The sequence below is a fragment of the Condylura cristata genome, unplaced genomic scaffold (genome assembly GCF_000260355.1).
Source record: "Condylura cristata isolate star-nosed mole 26May11 unplaced genomic scaffold, ConCri1.0 scaffold00007, whole genome shotgun sequence".
NCBI lineage: Eukaryota > Metazoa > Chordata > Mammalia > Eulipotyphla > Talpidae > Condylura > Condylura cristata.
In genome coordinates, this window is record NW_004567108.1 from 2896200 (window position 1) to 2920576 (window position 24377).

General features: G+C 47.4%; 1 protein-coding gene across 1 annotated transcript in view; it reads right to left on the reverse strand.

The window, feature by feature from the left end:
* CTNND2 (catenin (cadherin-associated protein), delta 2) overlaps window positions 1–24377 on the reverse strand; it is a 665207-nt gene that overhangs the window by 66731 nt on the left and 574099 nt on the right. Inside the window, exons 15-17 of the mRNA XM_012721744.1 lie at window positions 22175–22348; window positions 8191–8341; window positions 6786–6906 (exon numbers count right to left, since the gene is read on the reverse strand). Of these exons, the coding sequence (XP_012577198.1) occupies window positions 6786–6906; window positions 8191–8341; window positions 22175–22348 (446 nt within the window). The remainder of the gene's footprint in view (window positions 1–6785; window positions 6907–8190; window positions 8342–22174; window positions 22349–24377) is intronic.

Consider the following 24377-nt stretch of genomic DNA (forward strand, 5'->3'; position numbering starts at 1 on the left):
TGGTTTGGCAAATATGTGCTGGGTGACTGCTCTGGGTATACAGCAAGGTGCTTGGCAATGTAGGACAGAAAAGTGAACACATCGCCTGGGCTCTGTTTGTGATCTCTTTGGGGCAGAGGCGATACATAAAGCAAAGCAGTTAAGACAGTACATGCGCAGCATTACACAGAAGACGAAAGAGCTGCCGACTCGTCTTGGAGTTCAGGGCGCAGCCTTCATCTGGCGGAGCACCCTGAGCTGGGCATGGAGCGGTGGGTGGGAGGCTGGTATGTGAACAGTGAGTGTGCCAGGAGGGGGCACCTCGGGCAAAGGTGTGCAGGTGGGAAGGATGGCACAAAAGCTGGTGTGCCGCAGGATTTGTGCCAGAGAGCTGTTAGAGAGTAGAGGCGGATCGGGGTGTGTGTGGGTAGGACATCAAATGTGGCAAGAATCTGGAAACTTCCCCACTCTCTTCTAATCTCTTGTTTTTAGTATTAGAGAGTAAGTAACCACTTTTTTTTTTTTTTTTTTTTTTTGGTCAAGGGGAGAAGACAGCTCTCAACCTGCAGAAAGAAAACCATTCTGAACATTTGGCTACATTCCTCTTTTCTGTTTGTAGACTGCAAGGCTGGGGTGCGAAGGTGCTATTTCATCCCACAAACCTGTTCTCTGAGGCTTTTCTTCTGAAACTCTGGCCAGGTGTAAAATAGTCAACATAAAGCCGAGATTTTTTCTTTTGTTTTTGCTTTGAGACCTTTAAACCGAGGCCCTGGAATTGAAATCAACTTGGAAAGACCTCAGTTGTTTCCTTCTGCACATGGGCCATTTCCCAGGGGTGAGTCATTAAGTCCTGCCTACTAAAATTATAATCAATTCTCTCATTTATTTCCAATCTCCTTCCAAGGAATTCCTGTCTGCCAGCTCCAGGTGCCACAAGTCCCCAACAGGTGGCCCAAAGTCCCCAACAGGTGTGTGAGTTAATTAAAGGAGCCCTAGTCGTGTTGGGGAGGAAGGTGGTGCTGGGAAGCTCAGATGCCCAGGTTTGGGAGGCCCGACCTCTAACTCAGGCACTCGTCTGAAGGCTCCAAGTTTCAGCCAATGCACCCAGTCTCCCACGGCCCAGAACTTGGCAAGAGAAGTCCAGTTATTAAAACTAGCGAGGGAAGAGTGCTCTGCTAAATCACCTTGTCTGGGAAACTGGGCTTCTTTGTAAAACACGAGTCAAAATTGCATGTGTTTCAATTAAAGCAACATCTGCCAGGGACTGAAGGCAGGAGAGATCTGGTTCCAAAATGTCCTCCACCCTACGGAACAGAGCAAGGCTTGCACATTCCATGAGCCAACCCACGACCTCCCTGGCACACTGAGGCTCCAGAGCTCTGGGTCATTCCTGGCAGTGCAGGGACTCCCAGGGCCAGGCACGAGGTACAGACGACACCTCTGCATGGGGGGTGGGAGCCTTCGTCCCAGCACGGAGTGTCTGAAGCTCCGGGTTTCTGCCCCTTGCAAACCATCGCCAGGTGAGAGCAGAATGAAACATTATACATGTCTTTTACAGCCAGGGGATGTGCCATGGGCTAGTGGCCTCGCTAGCTTTGTCTGGGTACAATGTGGTACTCCAAGCGCCTGTGGTGATGGTCGGGACACTTTCCAATCCCAGGTCAAAGAACCAAGACAAATTCTGAGAGTGGTTTCCCTAGTCACGTCTGGAATGTTTCCTGGAGCGGATAGCTCTTTATCCCCCAGAGAACCTGTGTCAGGGTCAGAGAGCTAGGTATCTATCTGTCCCACAGATTGTCCCAGATGATTAGGATTTCTAGGTATAGAATTCCAAGGACACACATCTCAAAAATTCACCTTCGAGATCACGAAATAAAAGTATGCTTACAAAGCAATGCAACACCTAGACAGACGGGGAAGAAATGAAGATCCCCCCTTCTTCACCAGTCCCCCAAAGGAAAATCATCTCTCACTAAGTAAAGCTCAGGCTTGGGAGCTTGAATGTGACTCATTCTATGGGCAGTGTGACCATTTTTCCTTAACAATTTTTAACGAAAGCCTTTCAAATAAATTAACTAAAAAAAATTCAAAAGGAAATCAATAAAAAAGGCCGTCATTTGGATATAATGAGCGGCCATTGTCTACAAACAGGCAACATTTTTCATCTGAATATTTAAAACAGACAGTGGCCTGAGGAAAAAAGTGAGGCAGGGCAGGCTGTCTGCTCCTGACCCGAATGGCAGGGGCCATGTGAACCCCCCTGTGAGGGGAAGAAGCAGGATGCATTTATTGCTTGGAAGGTCAACTAATTCCAATGGCAAGAAACTATCCTTATTTGGTCGATGACTTTAGTCATGTGGAAAGGAGGCAGTGCGCCCTCTAGGGGATGCCTGTACTAAGTGGCCATCAGACTCCCCCCAGGAAAAAACCCTCCTGGCCCCAGAAAGGGTGAGTTTCCACTGGGGTTGGAACACACCGAGGGTGTGCCCTGGATAGCAGCTCAACCAGCTGACAGTGGGAAGAAGGTTCCCCAAATGTTGAAAAAGGCTCAGAACATCAGCCAGCGAGGGGTTCTTAGCCTCAGTGCAGGGGTGACGACCAGACTTTTGAAAAAGCAGCAGAGCAGAGCAGGGACAGCGGAGGATGAAGGGGGGGGGCAGAAGGGCATGTCCATCGCAGCGCAGTAGGGGCAGCTGAGAGGAAGCCTCCGGCATCCCAACCGTGGCTCGTCTTCCAGGAGTGTGGCAAGCAGCCCCCGGCCAAGGAAGCAGGATGGTGTTCAGCTACTCCGCCAGTATCATCCATGATGGTGCATCAGCTCTGCCAACATGGACCTTTGCGACTGGAGGTGCTGGAGAAAGCGCTACTCTTTCCTACCCAACCCTACACCTCTCACCAAGCAGCGGTGGAATGAGTTTGACTGAAGTCCTGCATGTGCAGGTATCCAAGTGCCATTCTCTCCTCAATGTCCTGGACACTGTGGAAAGAGCTTAAACCAAACATCCCCTCTACACCTTCCTCTCCTTGAATCCCCAAACTTCCTGTGGATCTGCTCTGCAGACTAAACAGCCCTTGTTATGCATCTATCAGCTAATTGGTTTGGCAAATATGTGCTGGGTGACTGCTCTGGGTATACAGCAAGGTGCTTGGCAATGTAGGACAGAAAAGTGAACACATCGCCTGGGCTCTGTTTGTGATCTCTTTGGGGCAGAGGCGATACATAAAGCAAAGCAGTTAAGACAGTACATGCGCAGCATTACACAGAAGACGAAAGAGCTGCCGACTCGTCTTGGAGTTCAGGGCGCAGCCTTCATCTGGCGGAGCACCCTGAGCTGGGCATGGAGCGGTGGGTGGGAGGCTGGTATGTGAACAGTGAGTGTGCCAGGAGGGGGCACCTCGGGCAAAGGTGTGCAGGTGGGAAGGATGGCACAAAAGCTGGTGTGCCGCAGGATTTGTGCCAGAGAGCTGTTAGAGAGTAGAGGCGGATCGGGGTGTGTGTGGGTAGGACATCAAATGTGGCAAGAAGGCACTCACAGCTCAACAACATGTTGGGAACTTCACTGGCAGTGCCCCTGTGAGACTTAGAGCTGTTTGGAAGCTCTTTTGATATTCTGTGCTGTCTGAAAGTGCCGCAAAATAAATGAGCACATACCACAGGATGCCTTTCATGGCTCTTCCCAAGGATGACTCACAATGGGTTCATGACCAGGGCCAGCCAAGTGGTAGATTCAGTACCTCTTGTGCAGTACTTGTATGCACTCTAAGGTTTTAAAAAAATTTGTTGTTTTGTTTACTTGTCAGATAGGTGGGGTTGGCTAGAACGAGGAACCACTAAGGGCATAGGGAACTGTCCAGGGTGCTGAAGTGTAGGCCATTTCCTACACTTGCTAAAAAGCAATATAATACTTTCTTCCATGAAAGTTCATTGCCACCATTCATGTTTCAAAACCTTTCTGAATAATGAAATAACCACCCACCGACAAAGTCAATTAACATTTCTGGGAGGTTGCAAACAAATATATGGCTATCATTCAACATGTATGTATGTATCATTCAAAAGACTGCACCGTATCATTTAAAATCTTCCTGCAGCCCGGGCCCTCCCTGGTGGCACAGCGGGATGAAGCACAGCACTAAGAAGCTAAAGCCACTTCTGCATGAGTTCGATCCCCGTCTGCCCCGGAGGAGCTCCACATGGCGAGGCAGACCTCTCCTGACCCGCCCGCTGCTCCCCTCAGCAGTGTACTTCGTTGATCTGCCTGTTCTGCTCCCAACTCTGTCTCTGGTGAAGCCTCTCACCCTCCGCATCTTTGACCTGTACCCCATTTCTGTATGAATAAATAAATAAATCTTAAAAAAAAAATCTTCCTGTAGCCCACTTATCACCCGACGGCAGAGGCGGACATGAAACTTCAGATAGTGCAATGGGAAGGCCACAGAGAAGCAGAGCACGTGGCATCCTTTCAGGGCTTCTAAATGATCCTCCTAGACCCGACGGGGCAGGGGCATTGCTGAATGCCACACTATCGGAGAGACCATGCCAGCCTCCCACTCCATGGGGGGGAGCTACTCCGAGAATGATCTTTGAAGAGTTCTCAGTTCGACAGAAATGCCAGAACCCTTGATGGAAGAAGGACCCCTCTTATAATTCTGAGTGTCTGCAAACAGTTTTTAAATTTTAAGAGAAAACAAACTGACTTTCTGATGATGTTTAAAAATTACATAAAATCATTTCCCTTAGTTAATGTTTTACTTAACTTGCTTACCTAACAATTTGTTGATTTAGAGTTCAATTTAAGATGATGACCAGATGAGAAAAAAATTAGTTCAGTTATTCACACACCAAGTGTTTACTGCTATGAACCAGGTGTTGTTCCAGGTCCACGAGCTGGGCCAGTGAGCAGACGCTGACTGCCCTGCACTGGCTTGCATTCCCGTGAGGAAGGAGGGAGGTGTGCAAGGAAAACGAGGATTGGTGTGGAGGGTGTAGGGGATGCTGTAGAATTTTAAAAATGGTGACGATAACGCTTGCATGCCCGACTGAGCAGGGGGAGGCTGGGGTTCCTGGGTGAGGAGGACTGCAGGTGAGGAGGCAGTTCAAAGGCCCAGGGGCAGGATGGTGGTTTATACACTGAGGAGCCACAGTCACCCAGAGTCTGCAACAAAGCTGGGGATGGCAGTGAGAGGGGAGCAGTGAGGAGGAATAGGAATGGAGAGCTGCTCGTCCAGAGTCCGCTCTGCTCTGCAAGGACTGCGTTAGAGACGGACACAGATGAGGCACCATGAGGGGGCCAGAGTGGAGGAATCACACGGCCGGAGGCAGGTTTTTACAGGAACTGGCTGCTGCATTGTGAGCAGACAGCGGAGGTTAATGGAGAAACAGGAGACCAGGCGGACAGGGTGATGATCTGGAGGGGTGATGGGAATTCTGCATCAGGGGAAAAGAGATGAAGACGAAAAGTGTCAGGTTCTGGGCAATTCTTGCAAGGGAAGACCAGACTTGTTGATGGGCTGAATGTGAGGCATGAAGAACCCTAGGTGTCTGCCAGGAGCCACAAACGGGGAAGGGTGGGCAATGGTCTGTTTTGGGCAGAAGTTGGGCACTCGGGTGCGGAGCTGTTACATCTGCCTGTCAAATGCTCAGCAGAGCTGCTGACTGCACAGCTGCACACAGGATCTGGGAGTCGCCAGTGCTGGGCAGTGGTGGCCGGAAAAGACGACTGAACTTTACAACTGGCGCACTGCACCAGCTGACGGGTTGAAAGTGAGGCATGGAGAAACCCAGGGGACAGTAGGTGGACGTTTGCTGAGAATGAGTGAGAACTGACAGAAAAGAGGAGCCCCAATGAACGTTTTTCATTTTTGGTTCAAAGTTACAGCAGCTTTGTTTTCAGTGTGTCCAGAGCTGTGTAGCATTTTTTCCATAACAAAGCCCTACTTCGATAACCATTTTTAAAATAAAAGCACCAGCAAAGGTCCCATTTCCTTTATCCTAAGTAGAATATAATGGTGTGGGGTTTTTAGTTAAATTATATTTTCCCATTCAAAAAAGTTATCGATTCCATAAAGCCAGTGACATAGATATTTTCGCTTCTATTTTTAAAGGATTGGCTCCCTTCCTGTCTGTGCCATTTGATAGTAAAGGCTTAATTTAACACGGGCAATATGGAGAGCCAACTGTTGTGCAGAAAGCTCGAGATGGCTGGCTTCTGGGAACGAAGAGATACCCAGGAGCTGCAGACCGATCGATACTTCCCTATTTTGTTATATTTTAACCCTCCAAAGGAAATAAAACACCCAGGCGCACCCTACCGGGCAGTATCCCAGGCAGCAGGCTGATGAGCTATTGATCCTTCCTCCATTTTATAGAGGTGCGATCGGATTTTAATAGAAGCCCCAGCTCTGCCTGTCTGAATTGATGATAAGGAAAAGGAAGGCGGATAGGGAGGGTTCCTGACCCTTTTAGCTAACAGCCTAGTTCAAATACACAAGCCCTGCAAATATTTACATTAAAATCAAACTAAATACCAACAGCAAGTTTAGGGCATGCCTGTAATGACTGATAACGCGCGCATTATGTGTGTAGAGCAAATAATTGTATTCTTAGGCTCTGGGTTGAAACCCGGTGTCCCCGTGAGTAAATAAATGTCTGGACTCTTAGGTTCTTATTGGAGGATCATATGGACACCCTGGAACGGCAGGAAAAGTGGCATTTTGGGGATTAGAAACAGACCCAGGTGCTTTAATAAACCTGTGTATTAAGCAAACCTTTGGCATGATCAGTGGTTCAGATCGACTCCTGTTACCTGCAGTCGATGCCAGCCGGGCGTGGCAGCAGCTCTGCACCCCAGGGGCGCACCAGGACCATGGTCTGTGGGAGGTGCATGGTCCCCTGGGCATCCCCAGCCTCGACCTGGGCATCTCCCCCTACAGGACAGCGCCAGAAACCACTTTGAGCTGGACACCCAGCGCTCACTCTCCTCCAGCCCCTGGGCCCCTTCGAGACCTGGAAGCCACCCCAGGTCCCAGTGCCCCTTCTAGGCTGTTGGGCAGGAGCTACTCCCGCAAGGAAGATGCTCATCCCACCACGCTGCCACCCCGCCCCTGATGCCTTTGCTCAAAGGCCCCCTTGACAACACCTGTATCATGACCTGGGCCGCCACTGAAATGCCAACCACTTATGCTCACTGGAAGATGCCAGGCATAAAGACACATGTTACATGACTCCATTGTTACTAGTCTCCAGAACAGGGAGATGCACAGAAGCAGACACCAGCCTGGCGGCTCGGACCTGTGGGGAGGCGGTGAACACGGGACTGTCCATGGGAGGGCCAGGGCTTCCCACCGGCGCAATGTTCTGGAAGATGGCACATACTGTGATGTACAGGAGGGGCTGTGCAACAGCGCGAAGATGCCCAAGGCCGCAACAGCACCCTTCCAGCAGCTACCCAATGCCGCGAGACTGTTGTCTCCATCAACAACAGCGCAGCCTCCCCAACAGCAGCCGTCCGGCTACTCCACGTGGCCTCTCAACGCAGGGCCCCCTCTGCTGAGAACAGTCCCCGGGGCCAGGCTCCCTCCCTCGGGGTCTGATGGAGTCTCTGGGCCTCCAAAAGGCAGGTCACGTGCCAGTACTTGGGGCATAAGTAGACGAGAGTCCAACCTCCCCTGCAAACACTTCGTTAGCAACAGACTCTCCCCATTTCTCTTGGACACCAGATTAAAGGGAGATGATTTTGTAAAAGTGGGATGAAGGAGCCAGTATGGCCTCATCCAAAATAAATGACCAAATCGACGGGTCAAGCAAAGCAGCAGGTGGGCCCGTCTGAACTCCAGCTCACGAGGGAAGTGGGGAGACAGCAGGTGGCAAACGCACAGCCTAACCGGCATGGAGAGGATCCGAGGGCCGTTTCCAGTGCTGAGCACCACGGCCGCCTTTCACCTGCAAGTATTAGAAATGTCAACAACACTGAATTTTCCTCTAAATTCTGAGGTACATCAGTGCCTGAGGCTTGGAGAAGAAACAGAGCCCGGAACAACGGCTCCGTGTCTGCGCGTGTGCACTGCACACGCACAAACGCGCGAGTCCGCACACCCCTGTGCTCTGCACACAGGTAAACGCGCCGTGCTGCGCGCTCCGCGTCAGGACTCGCGCGCGGCCCAGCCGGCGGCAAGTCGCGTCCAACGGCGGCCGGCGGCCGCGGGACCTACCGATGAGCTCCTTGTTCCTGACGTCCAGGGCCATGTTCCGCAGCGCTGTGGCCACCGCGCACACCACACGGTCGTTGTCCACGCGGAGCAGCTCGACGAGGATGGGCAGGCCTTTCTCCTTCCGGACCGCAGCTCGGATGTAAACTGACCACTGCGGAGACAGGACGCAAAGGGCGTCAGAAGCAGGCGGAGGAGGAGAAGCCGCGGCACGCGGGCTCTGCAGACGCTCCACCTGCGCCAGCGAGGTGGACTGGCCAGGACCTGGCGGCAGGAGGGGTGAGCTCAGACACCGGTCAGCGGGTCACTCGGGGGCCTCCGGCAGGTGACCACAACTTCAGGCAAATCTGGCCACTGGGCCTGGTTTCTGTGGGGCCAGAGCTTCGTGCAGTTGGAAAGTCGTGTGTGTGTGTGGGTGTGGGCTTGTGGGCTTGATGCTTTAAGTTAGGGAAGGGCCGGCTACTGGCAGGCAGAGGCAAGGAAGAACTGCAGGCCCAGGGGCCCGTCAAGGATGAGTGCGCGGTTTTTGGCAGAGAACCCTGGAGCCCTGGAGGTCCCGGAGGGCAGGAGCTGTTGAGTAACAGTGAGTCAGAAAAAGCGAAGAAGCAAATACATTGCAAACCAAGAGTCAAAATCGTTAAATTAAAAAAAATACAAAACATGGGGATCAGCATGTTTCTGTCGGGGCCATCATGCAGGGCCTAGTTTCTCAAGCGAGGCAGGCAGCGGGTTGGGGGCTGGGACCCCGCGGGGCACGCTGGGCTTCCTGCTGAGCGGGCTCTCGCCAGGGGGCCCAGCACGCCCGCTCAGCTCCTGGGCGTAGGGAGGCCCGCTCTGCTGACATCTGCACGTACACTTTACGTCCTGCATGTGTGTGCCAGAGGAGAGGGGACTCTGTGCCAGTCAAACCCCACGGGGTTTTCATCTGTTCCGACTTCACTGATGATCAAGGAAAAAGGCAACCAGAACGTGAGGCTTATGATGCTGCGGCCGCGTCCTCCTGGGGAACCCTAGAGGTGGGGCAGGGTCCCCACCCCTCCCCCACGGGGCCCACCACCCCTCCCCCAGCGGGGCAGGTGCCCAGAGCTGGCTCTCACCTGTGGCAGGCAGGGAGCCCCCTCTGGCAGTGAACGTAGGGCACACGCCATGCCTGCCACATCCTCAGCCCAGCCCTGCACGAAATATGAGATTAAAAACACACAACTTCAGCCCATCCTACGTTACACGTCAGTCAGTTTCTCTTCACTATCAGCTCATACCGTAGCTTGTCTCCAGCCGCCCACTCTGCGCCTCGAGCTCTAGGAAGCCCGTGGTGGGCAGAAGACACAACTCACTAGCGCACCTCTAGGAGCCCGTGAGCTCATCACAGCCCCTCTTGGGGCGCAAGGATTCGGGAGGGGCTGGAGTCTCAGGCACAGAAGCACACGAGGCCTTGGTAGCTGCGGACAGGTCGGATGTCTGCACAGGACACCCCTTCCAGGGGGCAGTGCGCTTCACGAAGACAGAGAATGGCCTCCACCGGCTGCAAGTGCCGGCTCCAGCCTGACGCGTGTCCAGTGCGCGGACAGGCTTCCATCGGCTCCCTCCACTACTTGCTAATCCTCTGGCCTCCAGTGCCCGCCCTGGGGAGACTGTGACCCCCAGCACAGGCTGCCCACTTATGGCTGGGGTCTTCCAAAAACTAAGGAGGGACACTAGAGAAAGCGGGAGAAGGGACATCAGAGTGGGGCCCGTATTGTCATGTGGTGGGGCGGACCTCGGCAGTACATTTCAACATGGGGTGACATTCTGGGCCTGTGAAGGCCACAGGGAATGTTCTTGGGCATGTGGGCAGGCCGGGGCATGGGCCTAAAAGACGAGCTCTTCCCCTGTCCCTCCTCACTCCAGGCCCAGCTGCTGACTTGCTTATCAGTCACTTGTTACCTCGCCAAGCTCCCGATGGGCATTCTTGTCCTTATTTTACAGAGAAGGAGACCTACAGACCAACATGTTAGTCACCTGCCCCCGGGAGGCGCCTGTGCCCATCTCTAGGTCCTGTTATTGCAAACGTTTCTCATCATGATGCTGACAATATCCTCTGTCCTTCTGTCATCTGTCTCCTAGACACTGTCTGGGCCTCGCCTCCATCCTTCGATGATAGAGGAGAACCTGACCATCTCGGAAATGAGCCATGGACGGAAGGCTAATTCGGGTATCTGTCTCGTATTGGATGAAGAATGATGTAGAGTCTGGAAAGTAAAAGCCACCCTTGCCTTTGCTGGGAACCGATTTCAGAGTGACCAACAATGGCTACGTAGGGTTAAGTGTGTATTTGACTTACAGATCCGTCATTCTGGTATGAGAAACTGGTCAACAGCGATAAGTTCTCTAGGGCGAAGGAGGTTAGCCAGATAAAAAAAAACTTTTGTTCTGAAACATTCGGTGTGCCTTTGCATGGGAAATTTCCAGCATTACATCAGTAGGCAGAACTCAGGATAAGTTACTGCCACCTCATTCAAAAGATGGCACAAGTTTCCTCGACATGCACGATATACGACCACGCTGCCTTTTAAGTGGCAGCAGATGAGTCTAGAAGTCAGTCACCTGTGGCCGGCGTGGGAAGCCTGCACGAGACCCGCGGGAGAAGCAGAAGTGCAGAGGCCGGGAGGGAGAAAGGCGTGCAGAGGCGAAGGTAAGAGGGGAATTCTTCCCAGGTGAGCCCAGCACAGAAATGCCAGGCCCGACCTGCGCTTTTCCAAGAAAGAAGTGAGTTCCTTGGCCAGCATGGGAGTCGCTGGGCAGTTAGGGAAGTGTGTGGGCTTCTGAGAGTTTTGTAGTGGGAGCAAAAGCAACAGTTTCGCTGCTATGAAGAGAGATGAACAGGAGAGCAATGTGTACACAGCTCCTTGTGGTTGGGCTGCAATCTTTGGACGGAAGCTTGGTTTTGCAAACGGAACGAAAGCATCATGCCAGCAGCATGGCTGGTGCCGAGGAAGGGGAAGTCAGGCAGGGACCTTTCAGAGCCGTGGTCTGTGACCACAGGGGTGCTCAGTGTCCTTGGAATCCATCCAGAATACCCACACTGGGCAGAGAAGGGATGCAGGTTGGACAAGAGCACCAGGTATGAAAGTGGAGGGGGCTGCCATTACAAATACCTGAGGCAATCACCCCTTTGTGTCCCCCACCCCTGTTGAAGATGGAAAAGTGGGGTGCTGACCAAAGTTCTATTGCCCTTCCTGGACCCAGCAGGGCTCAAGGCCTCAGAGGTCCCCTGCCGAGTAAGCCAGTGTAAGAATGTCAGGTAATCTGCCCAGAGGGGGAGGTACCCTGTCCTGGGTCAAGGAGCAGCTGTGGCTGCATCTTGGGGGAGCTCAGTAGTGGGGAGGCCGATGTGGGTCAGAAGGGAGCCTTGGACAGGACACGGTCCAGTGACCAGTCGCAATGACCCAGTGGAGATCGGAGAGGACCAGAGGCTTGCTCTGGTTAAGAGGTGCAGAAGAGATGATTCCGGACTTTGGAATAGACACCTAAGCTCCACTCCCTCTTTCCACAGGGATGTGTCTATAAGGCACCTCAAGTTCATCAACTGCAGGGGAGCAGGAGAGGGTGGTGGCTGACAAATATAATTGTGGCCAAATTTTAAGCCTGAAGGGGTTGGGGAACAGCGGGATTCGCCCGTGTTTACTAGAAATGTCAGGATTAAGTCTCTCTTTTTCCCCTCCTTTCTCAATTGAGCTAACTCCTCATTTTTCTTTTCGTATGGCAAAGAAAAGTGACATTTAAAAAACAATTCCTTCCAAACATGATTTCATCTCCTAAGAACATTTTAGCTTCTTTGTAGTAACACAGGCCGACAGTGTACTAAAGTTGTACAGATGTAAGATGAGCAAGGAATTGGTACTCAGGATTCCGAAATTTGTTTTGGAATTCATTTACAATGACATGTTATTAACATGATATCTCATTCCCATCTCATTCTTACGATTAAGAGGACAGAAAGGACCCCAAAAAGCTTAGTTGCTCAGTTCTGTACTATGAAAAATGTTCAAAATATTCAGAAACCATGTGTTTTTTTTTTTCTACAAGCCTTACATTATTCTCTCCTGTGTGATTATTATCTGAATTACCAGGTTTATGCAGTTGAGAACGACTGTGGTTGGTGGCTAGAAGAGGATTTATGGAGCAACGGCATTTGCTAACACAGGGCACTTCAAATACTGGCCTCTTGCAGTGGACATAAGATTAGGCTTTACTCTTTAAATCAGGAGTTAAGTACATACATCAAGAATTATGTACTTCTGTGTTCAAAGTCTATTTTGAAAATTGGTATCTCTAGTCAAGAAGGAGAAGTGGAGAATTCCCTTATGTTAGTAAAGCAACAAACTCATTTAAAAACTAAAAATTGTAGCTAAAGTAATGGTAGCTACTGCATAATTGAAACGTCTTTTTTCTGTCTGTAGTTTTTGAGATGCAAGTCAGGTTAGTGAAAAGACTGAATTTTACTGCATGTGTTCACACAATGTTGAAAACACCAATTTCCCACCAGGGGAATTTCCTGGGGAAAAAGCATTTAAATATATTTGTGTGGTGAGAAAGGAGGAAGGTCAAGTTCAAGTAAAAGTGGCTCCGAGGAAGCATTTTCTAAACAGTAATAACAGGCCCACCACCCGGAAAGTCTCAGATGATTTCAAGTACCACTCACTTTCAAATAAGAAAACATGCCTCTAAAAATACATCTTAACAATGACTGAAATTTGGTGGATCAGCAAAGTAAGGAAGAACAAAAGCTTTGGTTTACTCTTCAGGATAGTAGAGAGCCTGCAACAAGTCTTGAGAAAATAAAAAGCTGTCTGTTGAACATTCTGTTTAACAATCTTGTCCACAGACTCTAATAACAAAGAAAAGGACTCAAAGATGATTTCAAATTATAGCAGAAAACACTATTCTGTTTTCCAAAAACCATGCACTTTACTGAACACACAACTTTTTGGTTGGAAGATTATCAGATATTGTGGCTGTTGCACTGTGCGTGATTGGCATTTGGAAATACCTGATGGGGGTGGGGGTGAACAGAACTGTGTGGCTATATCCCTGGCATGGTCCCAGGTGAAGGCTGCCACCTGAGGCTCCTGCATGAAGGCTGCCCCACCTGAGGCTCCTGCATGGTCCCCAGGGACAGGGCTGCATGCACGGAGCACACTGAGGTGCAGAATCAAAAATGAAACGGCTAACACCCCTATCTAGCCCACGAGCAAGGGAACCCAGGAACAGGGAAGAGTCAGTGATTCTTCAGTAGGAAAAACTGAAACAATACAGTTGGCTTTTGTCCTCACGTTTTAGATCGAGCCAGAAGATGTTTCCATTAATACATGCTCCTTCACTTCCTTTAAAATACGGTACCTCACGGGGTGTAGACTTTTTTTTTTTTACTGGAGCCAAAAAATGGTGCCACTGGAAGGGTGTAAAACCATTTCTGAAATTGTCTCTAGGGTACAGACTTGTTGCTGTACTTTATGATATAAACTGAATGTGCCAGCAAAGCTGTGCCCCTTTGAAGAAATTTACTTTTTTTGAATCCAGATTGAGGCTTATGGGTGCACACTGATGCTTATTGGTGGTGCTGAGTGACTTCTACTGGAGGCTAAAAGTTGAATCCAGCTTACAGCAGGCATGCAGCTGTGATCTTGATGAGAACATTTCTGGTTGTGGATTTGTGTTCGTTTTCTGCCTCCTGCTGGTGAATGGTGACACAAGAATAGCTTTAGAGGTCACATGTCCAGGTGGAGGGGAGTTGTCAGCCTGTGTGAATTAATTCATGGAGGGGTCCTCCCTCCCCACGCACCTGCACATCAGGGAAACAAAGGACTTCTAATGTCTGTCTTGTTTGAGGCTATGTAGATAGGAGGCCTCTCTGTTAGAGCATCTAGCGCTTCCTAAATAGTGACACACTAGTGTAGTAAAATGAATCATCACCCCTCGTCTTAGGTTTTTAATTAGTGATACTGGAAGTGTGCTTCCTCATACCTGACCTCTTCCTTGTTGAAATGGGTCCACGACATCTGGAGCCTGCATACTCTTCTACCCTAGCTCCATCACGTTTTTTTTTTTTTTAAATTTTGATTTACATGTTTATTATAATGGAAGGTGCCTGAGGGCAAGTACTAACACATATTCATCTCTTTATATCAATTTCCTTCCCCTTCCTGGCTGAGAGTTGAAGATGAAAAACTGTTCAATGGATGAAAGAAAAGGTCAGGTTGATTTCTGGCATCAAGTGCTTTTTATATAAGAACAGAATTCTTCATTGCAAGGAACTATACACAAAGAATCAAAGCCATTGCAATGTTTGAAAGGGTCATCACATTTTAAATATTTTCACAGAAGCGCTTTTAGGATGTGAAGTAAACTCAAGCTCCTGTGCTAGTCAGAGTTATCCCTTAATTCTATGGTACCTGCACATGTGCTAGAACCTTCAATGCAGGTGTGTGAATACAGCCTTGTGGTGTTCAGCTATATTTTGGTCAATGATGGGCCGTGTCTCTGACAGTGGTCCCTACAGGCTGTACCACGAAGCCAGGTGGGCAGCAGTCTCCCTCACCCAGGTTTGTGTGAGTACATTCCACAGTGTTCAAACAATGAAGAAATTGCCTGAAACTGCTTTTCTCTTAGTGGGCAGCTCTGGTAAGCAATGCACAGTCAGACTTGCTTGTCCTCAGGAATCCCAAGTGGCGTGCCCTGACGGCTGAATTCTGATCATTAAACAGCAGCTTCCATGCCGGAATTCCTCTCTGATCTAGCTGTGCAGGTGGCTCACCTGCCAGTACGTCAGCACACACCTTACATTGAGCTCAGAAGAGATATTTCCCCCCCAGACAGTTTACAACTATAATAAGGTCTCTGAGTGTTTCCTTTGCGACAGTTTGTGCCTGCCAGGCACCAAATTAAACCTTCACAAACAAGTGGGTCCAGCAGATTTAATCGTTCCTTTTTGTGTCTTAAGAAGATTGCACAACTGTTTTCTCACTGGCATTGCTGCTGGTGAGAAATCAGCTGTCATTCTTACCTCCGCCTCAACATGTCTTTTCCTCTGGCTGCTTTTAAAATTTTTCTTTTTATACTGATCTTTGAGCAATCTGATTTCAGTGTTATAGTTTCTTCATGTTTCTTGTGCCTGGGGTTCCTTGAGCTGCTTGGACCTGTGAATTTATGACCTTTACTAAATTTGAAAACTTTTCAACCATTCCAATATTTTTTCTGTTCTTTCTCTTTCCTCTCCTTTGGGCCAGTTGAGACTCACTAATATTCTCTACTTTTTTCTCTGTTTCATTTGTAAGTTTGCAGTGAGGCTTTGAAGTTCACTAGTCATTTCTTTCATAATGTCTAGTCTACTGTGAGTCTCATCCCTTATATATTTTTTTCAGACAATACTGCATTTGCATCTCTAGAAGTTTTATTTGGGTATGCTATACATTTTTCATGTTTCTAATTAACTATTTGAACACATGGAACACAGTTGTAATAACTGCTTCTCTGCATACTTTAACCTCTGTCAGTTCTGAGTTGATTCTGAGTGACTGATTTTTCTCCTCAATATGAATCTCCTTTTCCTGTTTATTTACTTGTAGGGTTATCTAATTAGATGCCAGATATTCTTAGTTTTAATTTGTTGGGTGCTGGATAGTTTGTATTTTTTTTTTTAAAGATTTATTTACTTATGGATACAGAACTGGGTATAGGGATGGTGAGAGGATTCACCACACACAGAGCAGGGAGCAGAACAGGCAGATAGATGAAGTACAATGCTGAGGGGAGCAGCGGGCAGGTCAGGAGAGGTCTGCCGCGCCATGTGGTCACCTCCGGGGCAGGCTGTGATCGAACTCATGTGGAAGTGGCTTTAGCTTCTTAGTGCAGTGCTTTAACCCGCTGCACTACCAGGGAGGACCATAGTTTGTATTTCTATGCACATTTTAAATTAAGCTTTGTTCTAAGGTGAAGTTAATTTCCATGGAAACTGTTAATCCTTTTTGGTCTTACTTCTAAGATATGACAGGACAGATTGAGCAGCGAGGCGGGACCCTCCTAAGTACCCTACCCAGTGACCCATGATTTATGAAGTTGTCCTTTGTGGATTTCGCGCATGCACACAATACCTGACCCTGTGTGAGGGACAAATTTTTTTCTCTAACAATTTCAGGAGGATTTTCATCAGCCTTGAGTATTTCTCTCACAGGCACATGCTGAGAGTTCTCTGTGGCATCCTAAAGGGACTCATTGTGAAGCTCTGTCCTCACTGGCACTCTGTCCTACAAATACCTGTCCTTGGTCTCCCTAGATTCCCAGATCCGTCTCCTTGCTTAGAGAGTGGGCAGTTTTTCCTCAGTTCTCAGTCCCTGTGCCACTGTCTGGAATGTTCTTGGGGCAGTGAGTTGGGACCAGCAGAGAGTTCAATTTGCTCATCTCTTCAGAAATCACTGTGTTTTATTGACTAATGCTTAGTGTCTTCAAAAACATTATTTCACATTCTCTCTCTCCCTGTCCTTCCTTTCTACACCCTCTTTGTTCCTTAAAGGAGAATAAAAGTGGACCTTGCTACTCTAGCTTGAAATGGGAAATTGTTGGAAATGGAAGTCCCTTAGGCTTAACTGTTTCTTTAACTTCAGAATGGGGTTATGTAATTTAGAGCTTAGAAACCAGGTCATTCAACGGCAATGATAAAAGTGATGCCTAATTATTAGAAAATGAGTTTACTTCATAGTCAGTTTGGATGTGAACAACATTTACACTAATATGTGTATATGCATACATATGTAATATATGCACACACACATGCATACACACATATGGCAGTACATGCCATGAGGTACTACTTACTGGGAGCTCAAGAAATCACAAGGTCACATGTGCTGAGGGTCAATGACAAGGTCATGACCCAGCTTCTCACCATCTTCCTGATCTTAGGTCAGGTTCGTCCTCGTCCTGACAGGCTGAGTACCATCCCACGTGAATCTGCTATCTTCAAGATAATGGAGAGATAATGGCCAGAGCTCCCAGGTAACCTCTATGTTTACTCTGGTTCAATTTCAAGTCCACTAGGCATGGTCTTTCCTACCCCATTTTCATCACAACATTTTAAAAACTCTTTCTTTGCTTTTAAACCTTATGCTTTACCTTACACTGATAACTAGGACAAAGAAATTCTCTTTGCTTTAGATGTCAAATTATGCTCTTTCCTTTCATTTGTTGTAGCACTCCACAACTCTGCTGTGGTTCACTTTGGCATGATTCACTTGCTGCTAAGCGATGCTAAATTCAGTGTCCTTCTCAAGGTTGCTTTCCCCATCTCCAGGAACAAGTCTCAAATTTAAGTCTCAAATTTCCCAGTTGTCTTATTATTATTATTTTTTTAATTAGGCCACATGGCCAGAGATTTTGTTTTCTTTTTCATTAAATCTATGTTGCTACCATGTTACTTCATTAAATTATTAACAGATTAATATCATGGTATCTCCTCATTTGATTTCTCTTCATTTGATTTTATTTTTAAAACAAATGGGCAAACACTACTCTGTGGATAGTAACACTGTGGGGAAACTGACTATACAGTGACATGCAACTAGTGGCAAATAGAGATGTATTTCTCTGCTTCAAATTCTGGGTTTCCCCACAGTTGAATGTCAATAGAGATCACCCATCATGGGGGTTAAAGAGCATTCATTTACATTTTGGAAATCTTCAAACTATGTCCAGTTGTTTTAATTCTTGACAAACAAAATCATTATAGTATAAAAGAGAAAGAGGTAACTGAAGTCCATGTTAAGAATGAAAAAAGTTTGTCACTTTGCTTAGGCTATAAGATCATGATGTTTATCAGACGCTCATGAACCAGGCAGTGAGTGCTCTGAGGTTTCAACATTGTGTAGGGCTGTACAAGGATGTCATTTGCCAGTCAGTTTGTCACAGAAAAAGAGTCTGGAGGATCATCTCTTAAAGAGAAATTATTATTTCAGATGATAAGGTTTCTAAACTGCTGTCTCCACACAAAATTCTGGTGTTTTACTTTCACACTTCTGTTTCTGCTCAGGTCACAAAATGTTAAGAATACCAACATGCCATGAAATTTTAACCACTGCTATAAAAATACATCTTCGAACTGCAGATTTCAGATGGCTGTGTCCTCAGGAAACTTACATGCACCATGTATGCTCAATCGAACTCTTAATTACTCAAGCACTTTTCTTAAATTAAGACATTAAGAATTTCTCTGTTTGCATTTTGTGCCAATTACTGTCAATCTTTTAAAAAATTATAGCAGTGTTTGATGTAATGACAGTTTTCTCGAAGCATCCCCATAGGCTGTGTACTTTCTCACATATTTCCCATCCATTGAATATTGTGAATCAGTAAATTCCCCATCTGACAGGGACAACGTGGTTGACCTTTATGTATGCTTATGCATTTGCATCTTGATAAGAACATTCTTATGTAAGTCTCTAGATGAATAACAAGAGCCTTGCTCCTTAGCCGGCCCTTACCCTCTCAGAGGACTAGCCCATTTGTCCAGCATTATTAGGAATGCCAGTTCTTATAAGTAAGACCGACATCCTGTAAGTGAAAATTTCACCGCTGGGATTAAAAAAAACACTTTGCACTCTGCCGCTGTCTTCTGTAAAACCTAATGCTAACTTAACATTTTCTTGATGATGGAGCGATCTCTCAGGTATGAGACTCTCTGGGGTAGGAAGGGCATCGCGTGGCCTCTGGTTCTTTCCTTATCCGGTATTTACTTCTCTGACCACCTCTACCTTTCCCCCGAATAACCAAATGTTCGCTTCGCCTGCTGGGGGCGGAGCTGTGTGTCTGTTTAGCGCAGCCCTCTGCATTTTCAGGCTGTTGTCTAGAACCTGATGTATCCCAAAGTTTGGGGAGCCCAAAGTTGTTACACTGTCTCAAACACAAAATGACTTTTAAGGTGTCAACTGCAGCTGTTCCGAGCCCTTCTGCCAACTCTATTAGTAATAAAAAACTTGACCAGATCAATGCCTTCTGGGTATGTGAAGACTGAGCTCACACTGGAAGAAAATGTGCTGAGCTAACACTGAGGTTCACTCACTGGAAACTGTCAGCAGGACGTTATTGCCAGGAAATACTGAGAATGTTAATCACCCTTCTCCTAGAATTCTCATTATTTAGTCTCAAGTAGGAGAGGTTTTTAAAAAAATATCAAAACTTTTGCAACTCTTTCTTGCGAACACGTGAAAACCAGGCGGCCCTCGGCCGGCCGCTACTCTCCCTGGGCTAGGCTCCTTCTGAGATGTGGCGTCTGCTCATTACACAGAAAGAGCCACACTGTGGGACTGCGGAGCGGAGATGCTGCTGAAGTGACCCACAACGCACTGGCGAGTCTGGAGAAGGAACAGTCCCCACAGCTGTCTCCTGTCAATTCCACATTGAACTGACTGCATCTGTCCATCTGCGCCGAAGACCAAATGAAGAAGCATGAAACGTGGCCGTCTGGAGATGGCCGGGTCAAAACGTGTTCTATCAGCTTCTCAGTGACTGGGGGAAGCTTATGAACTGAGGACATTATTCACATGCAGGATGTGTGGACATAGCTGTCAGCTTGGTGAAAGCCATGTCCCAGAATCTCAGATACCAACTGGACTGAGCATTGAGTGCAAAGAAATAAATGGGACTTGGCTTCTCTTTTAAGGTTTACAGCCCAGATTCCCTTTTTGAGGAGACACTCAGTCGTGAATCAATGGCAACTGATTTTTAAAATCTGGGCCTTTTTTCCTCTGGCTGTTTTTTAAGATTCTCCTTATCCTACTATCTTGAACAATTTGATTATAATGTAGCTTGGTGTAGGTTTTTTGTTTTGTTTTGTTTTGTTTTGTTTTTGTTTCTTGTGATTTGAAGTGCTTTTGTTTTTCTAAATTTGGAAACTTTTCAGCTATTCAAATATTTTTGTCTTGTTCGTTCTCCTTTGGAGACAGCAATTATACATTGACCAGGCACTCATGCATTTCTGCCTTCCGTATTCATTGTGTCTTTACTGCCTAGAGCCTCCAGCGCTGTCTTCAAGTTCAACACATTTTCCTTGGAAAGTCTAATACACTATTGATCTCATTTCATGTATTTTCCATTTCAGATATTGTATTTTAAACTATACTTGGCTTGTGGTTTTAAATATATTTCTGAAGTTTTCTACTTCACTTTTTGGATATAGGGGGTATATAGCTTAACTTTTAAAGCAAAAGTTGATGTCTTAACATTCAAGAGCTTCTCAAGCTCAAAGACAGCTCTCTAACTTTATATTGTTATAATGAGACCTTCAGCATTTATCAAAGAAAAATGACACTTCATTAAAGAAACTTGTAATAAGATGGTACACTTGATTAGCCACCATCTAGAAGCCTCCGTACCTCAGGCCAGACTCAACCCTGCAGCGGGAAGCCCGCCTTACCCAGCCCATTTGGGTCCATCTCTCAATGCATGGAGACTAGTAGGAACTGAGACTCTTGCAAGAGACAGTGACAACCCTTGGCCTGTGCATCCTGCTCTCATATTTGCACCTGCTGTCATAGCTGATCTACAGGACAGGTGAAGCAACCATTGGTCGCGTTCAGAGATGCCGCACCTGAGACTTAAGAGGCCATTTAAACCTGCTCAGAGAAGGTGGAGCCTTCTTTTGAATTGTGATTTGACTCAAAGCCTGCTAAGCTGAGAGTGGGATGATGTCTAAGGGCTGGTTCCAGAAAGTCATCTCCATTAATATCTCTTTCCTGCCTGTGTGGGCTATCGGGAATTCCGCCAGTTGCAACTCTGCTTTTTAAGCTTTTCTCTGGTTCAAAGCAAGAGACACCTTCACTTCAAGCCCTGTCTGACCTGGATGCTGTAGTTGCAACATTAAGGATCCTTGTGGGTATGACTGGGGTGGGGCGGGGAGGGTGAACTGAGACAATGACGTCCATTCATAATATGGTCAAGAGATGGGCAGAATGGCATCCGTGGCCAGCTCCTTTGGGAGCGCTGTCAAGAAGGCAGTGCCAGGGCTGGGCCTACAGCCACAGACACAAGGATGACGCAGGAGGAGACAGGAAGGCAGAGAGCAGAAGACACAACTAGAGGGGTTCGGGGTCACAAGGGTGGCATCCACACACTGAGTTTCTGTGACTTCTCTGTGGCTGCGTCTACAGTAATATAGACAATGAATGACCAAGAGTGACTGCTGAGTGTCCCAAGCCCCAGGCTTTGGTAATCCATAAATGGAGAACGGATGGCAGGGGCTCACGCTTCTTCTCTGGACACTTTCCTCAACTGCCTTCATTTATCTGAGAGGTTACGCTCTTTGGATGTAATCAAGCAAGTTAGCTCCAGAATGATCAGTGACCAAACTCAAGAACTGTTGGCTGTGCAGAATCCCTTTCTGCCTAAAGTAAGACTCATGGAAATTCTCCCTGGAAACCTGTTAGTAATTGCACATTTCTGAGGGCTCAGAGAAAAAGGTCCCTCTTCCTCTCCTGCCCAAGCACACGTTTGCTTGACTTTACATCCTGTTAGTGATAAGCACCGATACTATTCTTTCCTGTCAGCCTGTAATTTAAACAAGCGATGGGTCTTTTCCTAAGTGAACAGGGCCAGCTACAGCTTTGTAGGGAATCACTTCGATGTGCGTGGGTGTCAGTTCCCTTAACAGTCAGCACTGGGCGCTTGGAGAATATCCACCTGCCAATCTCCCCTGAAGACAAAGCAGCTCAAATGCAATGGAAAGCAGCACTTTCAAGGACTCTACTTCGATCCCTCCGTGTTCTGTAGTGATTTTCGAGCCCTTAAGACAAACTGTGAAAGGAATACCTTCCCAAGTCCACCAGCTCAGTGTCACAGCTCTTCTTCCAAAGTCCTCAAAAACCTGATCAGAATGCACTACTCAGAACTGAACTTCTCTCATTTTCTGAGCACATGGTTCACGGCTTCATATTTCTTTTTTATCGTAACACACCAGACATACCTTCCAGCTCCCTGCAGCCAAGTTCTGCAGAGCGCCAGCCGCCCCTTCCAGCGTGTCTGCGTTTGAGCACTCAGAGAGCAGTGTGAGGTAGGGTTTGACTATTGATGGATGCCACAGCATCTGGATCCCTTTGGGAGGCTCTGCACAGTCTGGAAGAGGTCCTACTCCATCCCACTGGGGAAAGAAAAACGAGAGAGTAAACATCTTTTAACATCCTTGTACTTCTCCACACTGCCTTCTGCAAACATTCAAAATGAAAACCAAAGCAAGGTGCCATCACCACTGGGGGCATCTCCTGCGGAAAGGGCGCTGCCTCTGCCCTGGAGGGGCCGCCCAGAAGTGCTGTTCCTGACCCCCCAAGGGCTGTGACACGTTATGTGCACCTTGAAGGAGCAGGAGTTTGCACGCTCTGAGGACAATTCTAGATATGGATCTAGGAAGGAAGGGGGACAGATGGGTTAATTTGACTGGGAAGGGCGGGAAGAAGCTGAAAGACCAAGGCAGCTTAGTTTTGTCACCTACGACAGGCAGGGGCAGCGAAGTCCCCACACGTCTTTTGCACAAGTGTTAATGTGATACATTCCCAGACACCTTGTAAAATACACATCTGCTTATTTTTGAGTGAGATCTTTGCACCCATGGGCACCCAGCCAATAACAGAATGGACAGAAAAGGAAACTGCTATGGTTTGACACTGACACCGGATACAGGAGAATCAAGGTCTTGTGGCAATTTCAGGAGTTAAGTTTGCTTTGAATCGAATCTAATGAGTAACATGAGAACGTGTAGTTAAAATCGTTTAACGTATTTACGGTGTACATACACACAGAAATATCAGCAGACCCTTAAAAGCGATTGATCTGAAGCCACGTGGCCACTGGGCAAGAAAGCACGATAGAAGTTGAATAACCAAGGAGAGCCAAGGGGATGCATCGCACAGCCCTGTGCTGGTCATGAGAAATTACTGCTAGCATGCTTATTCTACATTTACATCTGCCACTCTTATCATTTTAAGCATGCTAAAATTATAATAGTTGTGCTTCTAGAGCCACACACCACTTTTGTCGTTTGGGAAAACTACAGAGTAAGGGCAGTAGAGATGAAGTGCATGTTTTCGAAAATACTCCCATGAAAACATGGTTGAGAAAAATCACAGTACAAGTAACAACTCCTTTATAATTTGGGCAGGTATGCGAAGCTATTTAACTGTTCATTTGTGCTTAGGGATGGCTATTTAAGCTAAGTGGAGTCGGCTATATATTAAGATTTTCTGCAGTTACACTGTGTACTACATATCTGTATGTATACAGGTATCTGTAAATCAGGACAGCGGGGCCACTTCAGAATCTGTGCAGCCCTTCGTTTGGAGAACTTTACTGGATGACAACCGAGGTTTAGTTCACATCCTTGGAACATGGGCATGGAAGTGTCAGGACTAATGCGAAGCTGTCTCTCACAATCAATACTTTCATCATTATTTTCAAGAGAAAAATGTAAATCTTCTGCCCTTTTTCCTGCAGCTTAGTTTAAGTCACACTCAAGACTCAGTGGTCAATGATGTCCCATAGGAGGGGGTGGGCATGCCAGGACAGGATGGGGCATTCCTGGGTAAGGGTGGGAGGTGGGCATGTCAGGACAGGGGTGGGCATCCCACCAGGGGTCCTTTTTCCACTGAGAATGAAAACTTCATAACCAGGACACTCAATGCAGGACGTTCTTTTAGTCCAAATAACACTAATTCCAAATCATTCAAAGATGACATTGTTCCTGTGCTTATTAGTGATGCTAGAACATCTCTTTTAAATATGTATTTAAGAAGATGGAAAGGGAGCTGGAGTGCTCCTGGCTGCTATTTGAGACTGGTGTGTCGCAAGGGGTAGAAACAGAGGGAAAGGAACAGTCACTGTGGGCTTGTGGCCTTTGAGGATGAAGCAGGGCAAAGACTGGCTTTTAAAGGAAACCAGCTCGAGACATTATTATTGTGTTTCCATATTCGATTTTGTCACCTCCTTAACACTCTTAAGCTATCATTTTCACAGGAATTCAGAAAAACCAGACTGAAATGCACAGCTCGCCATGGATGAAATTCCTGCTGCCATCAGCAGCAGGGAGCCCAGGGCAGTCAGGTATTTGCAGGCTCATTACCAAATGTGCCAGACAAGCGTGAGGAAGCAGAGGCAGAAGCTGCACTGACTTCTCCCGT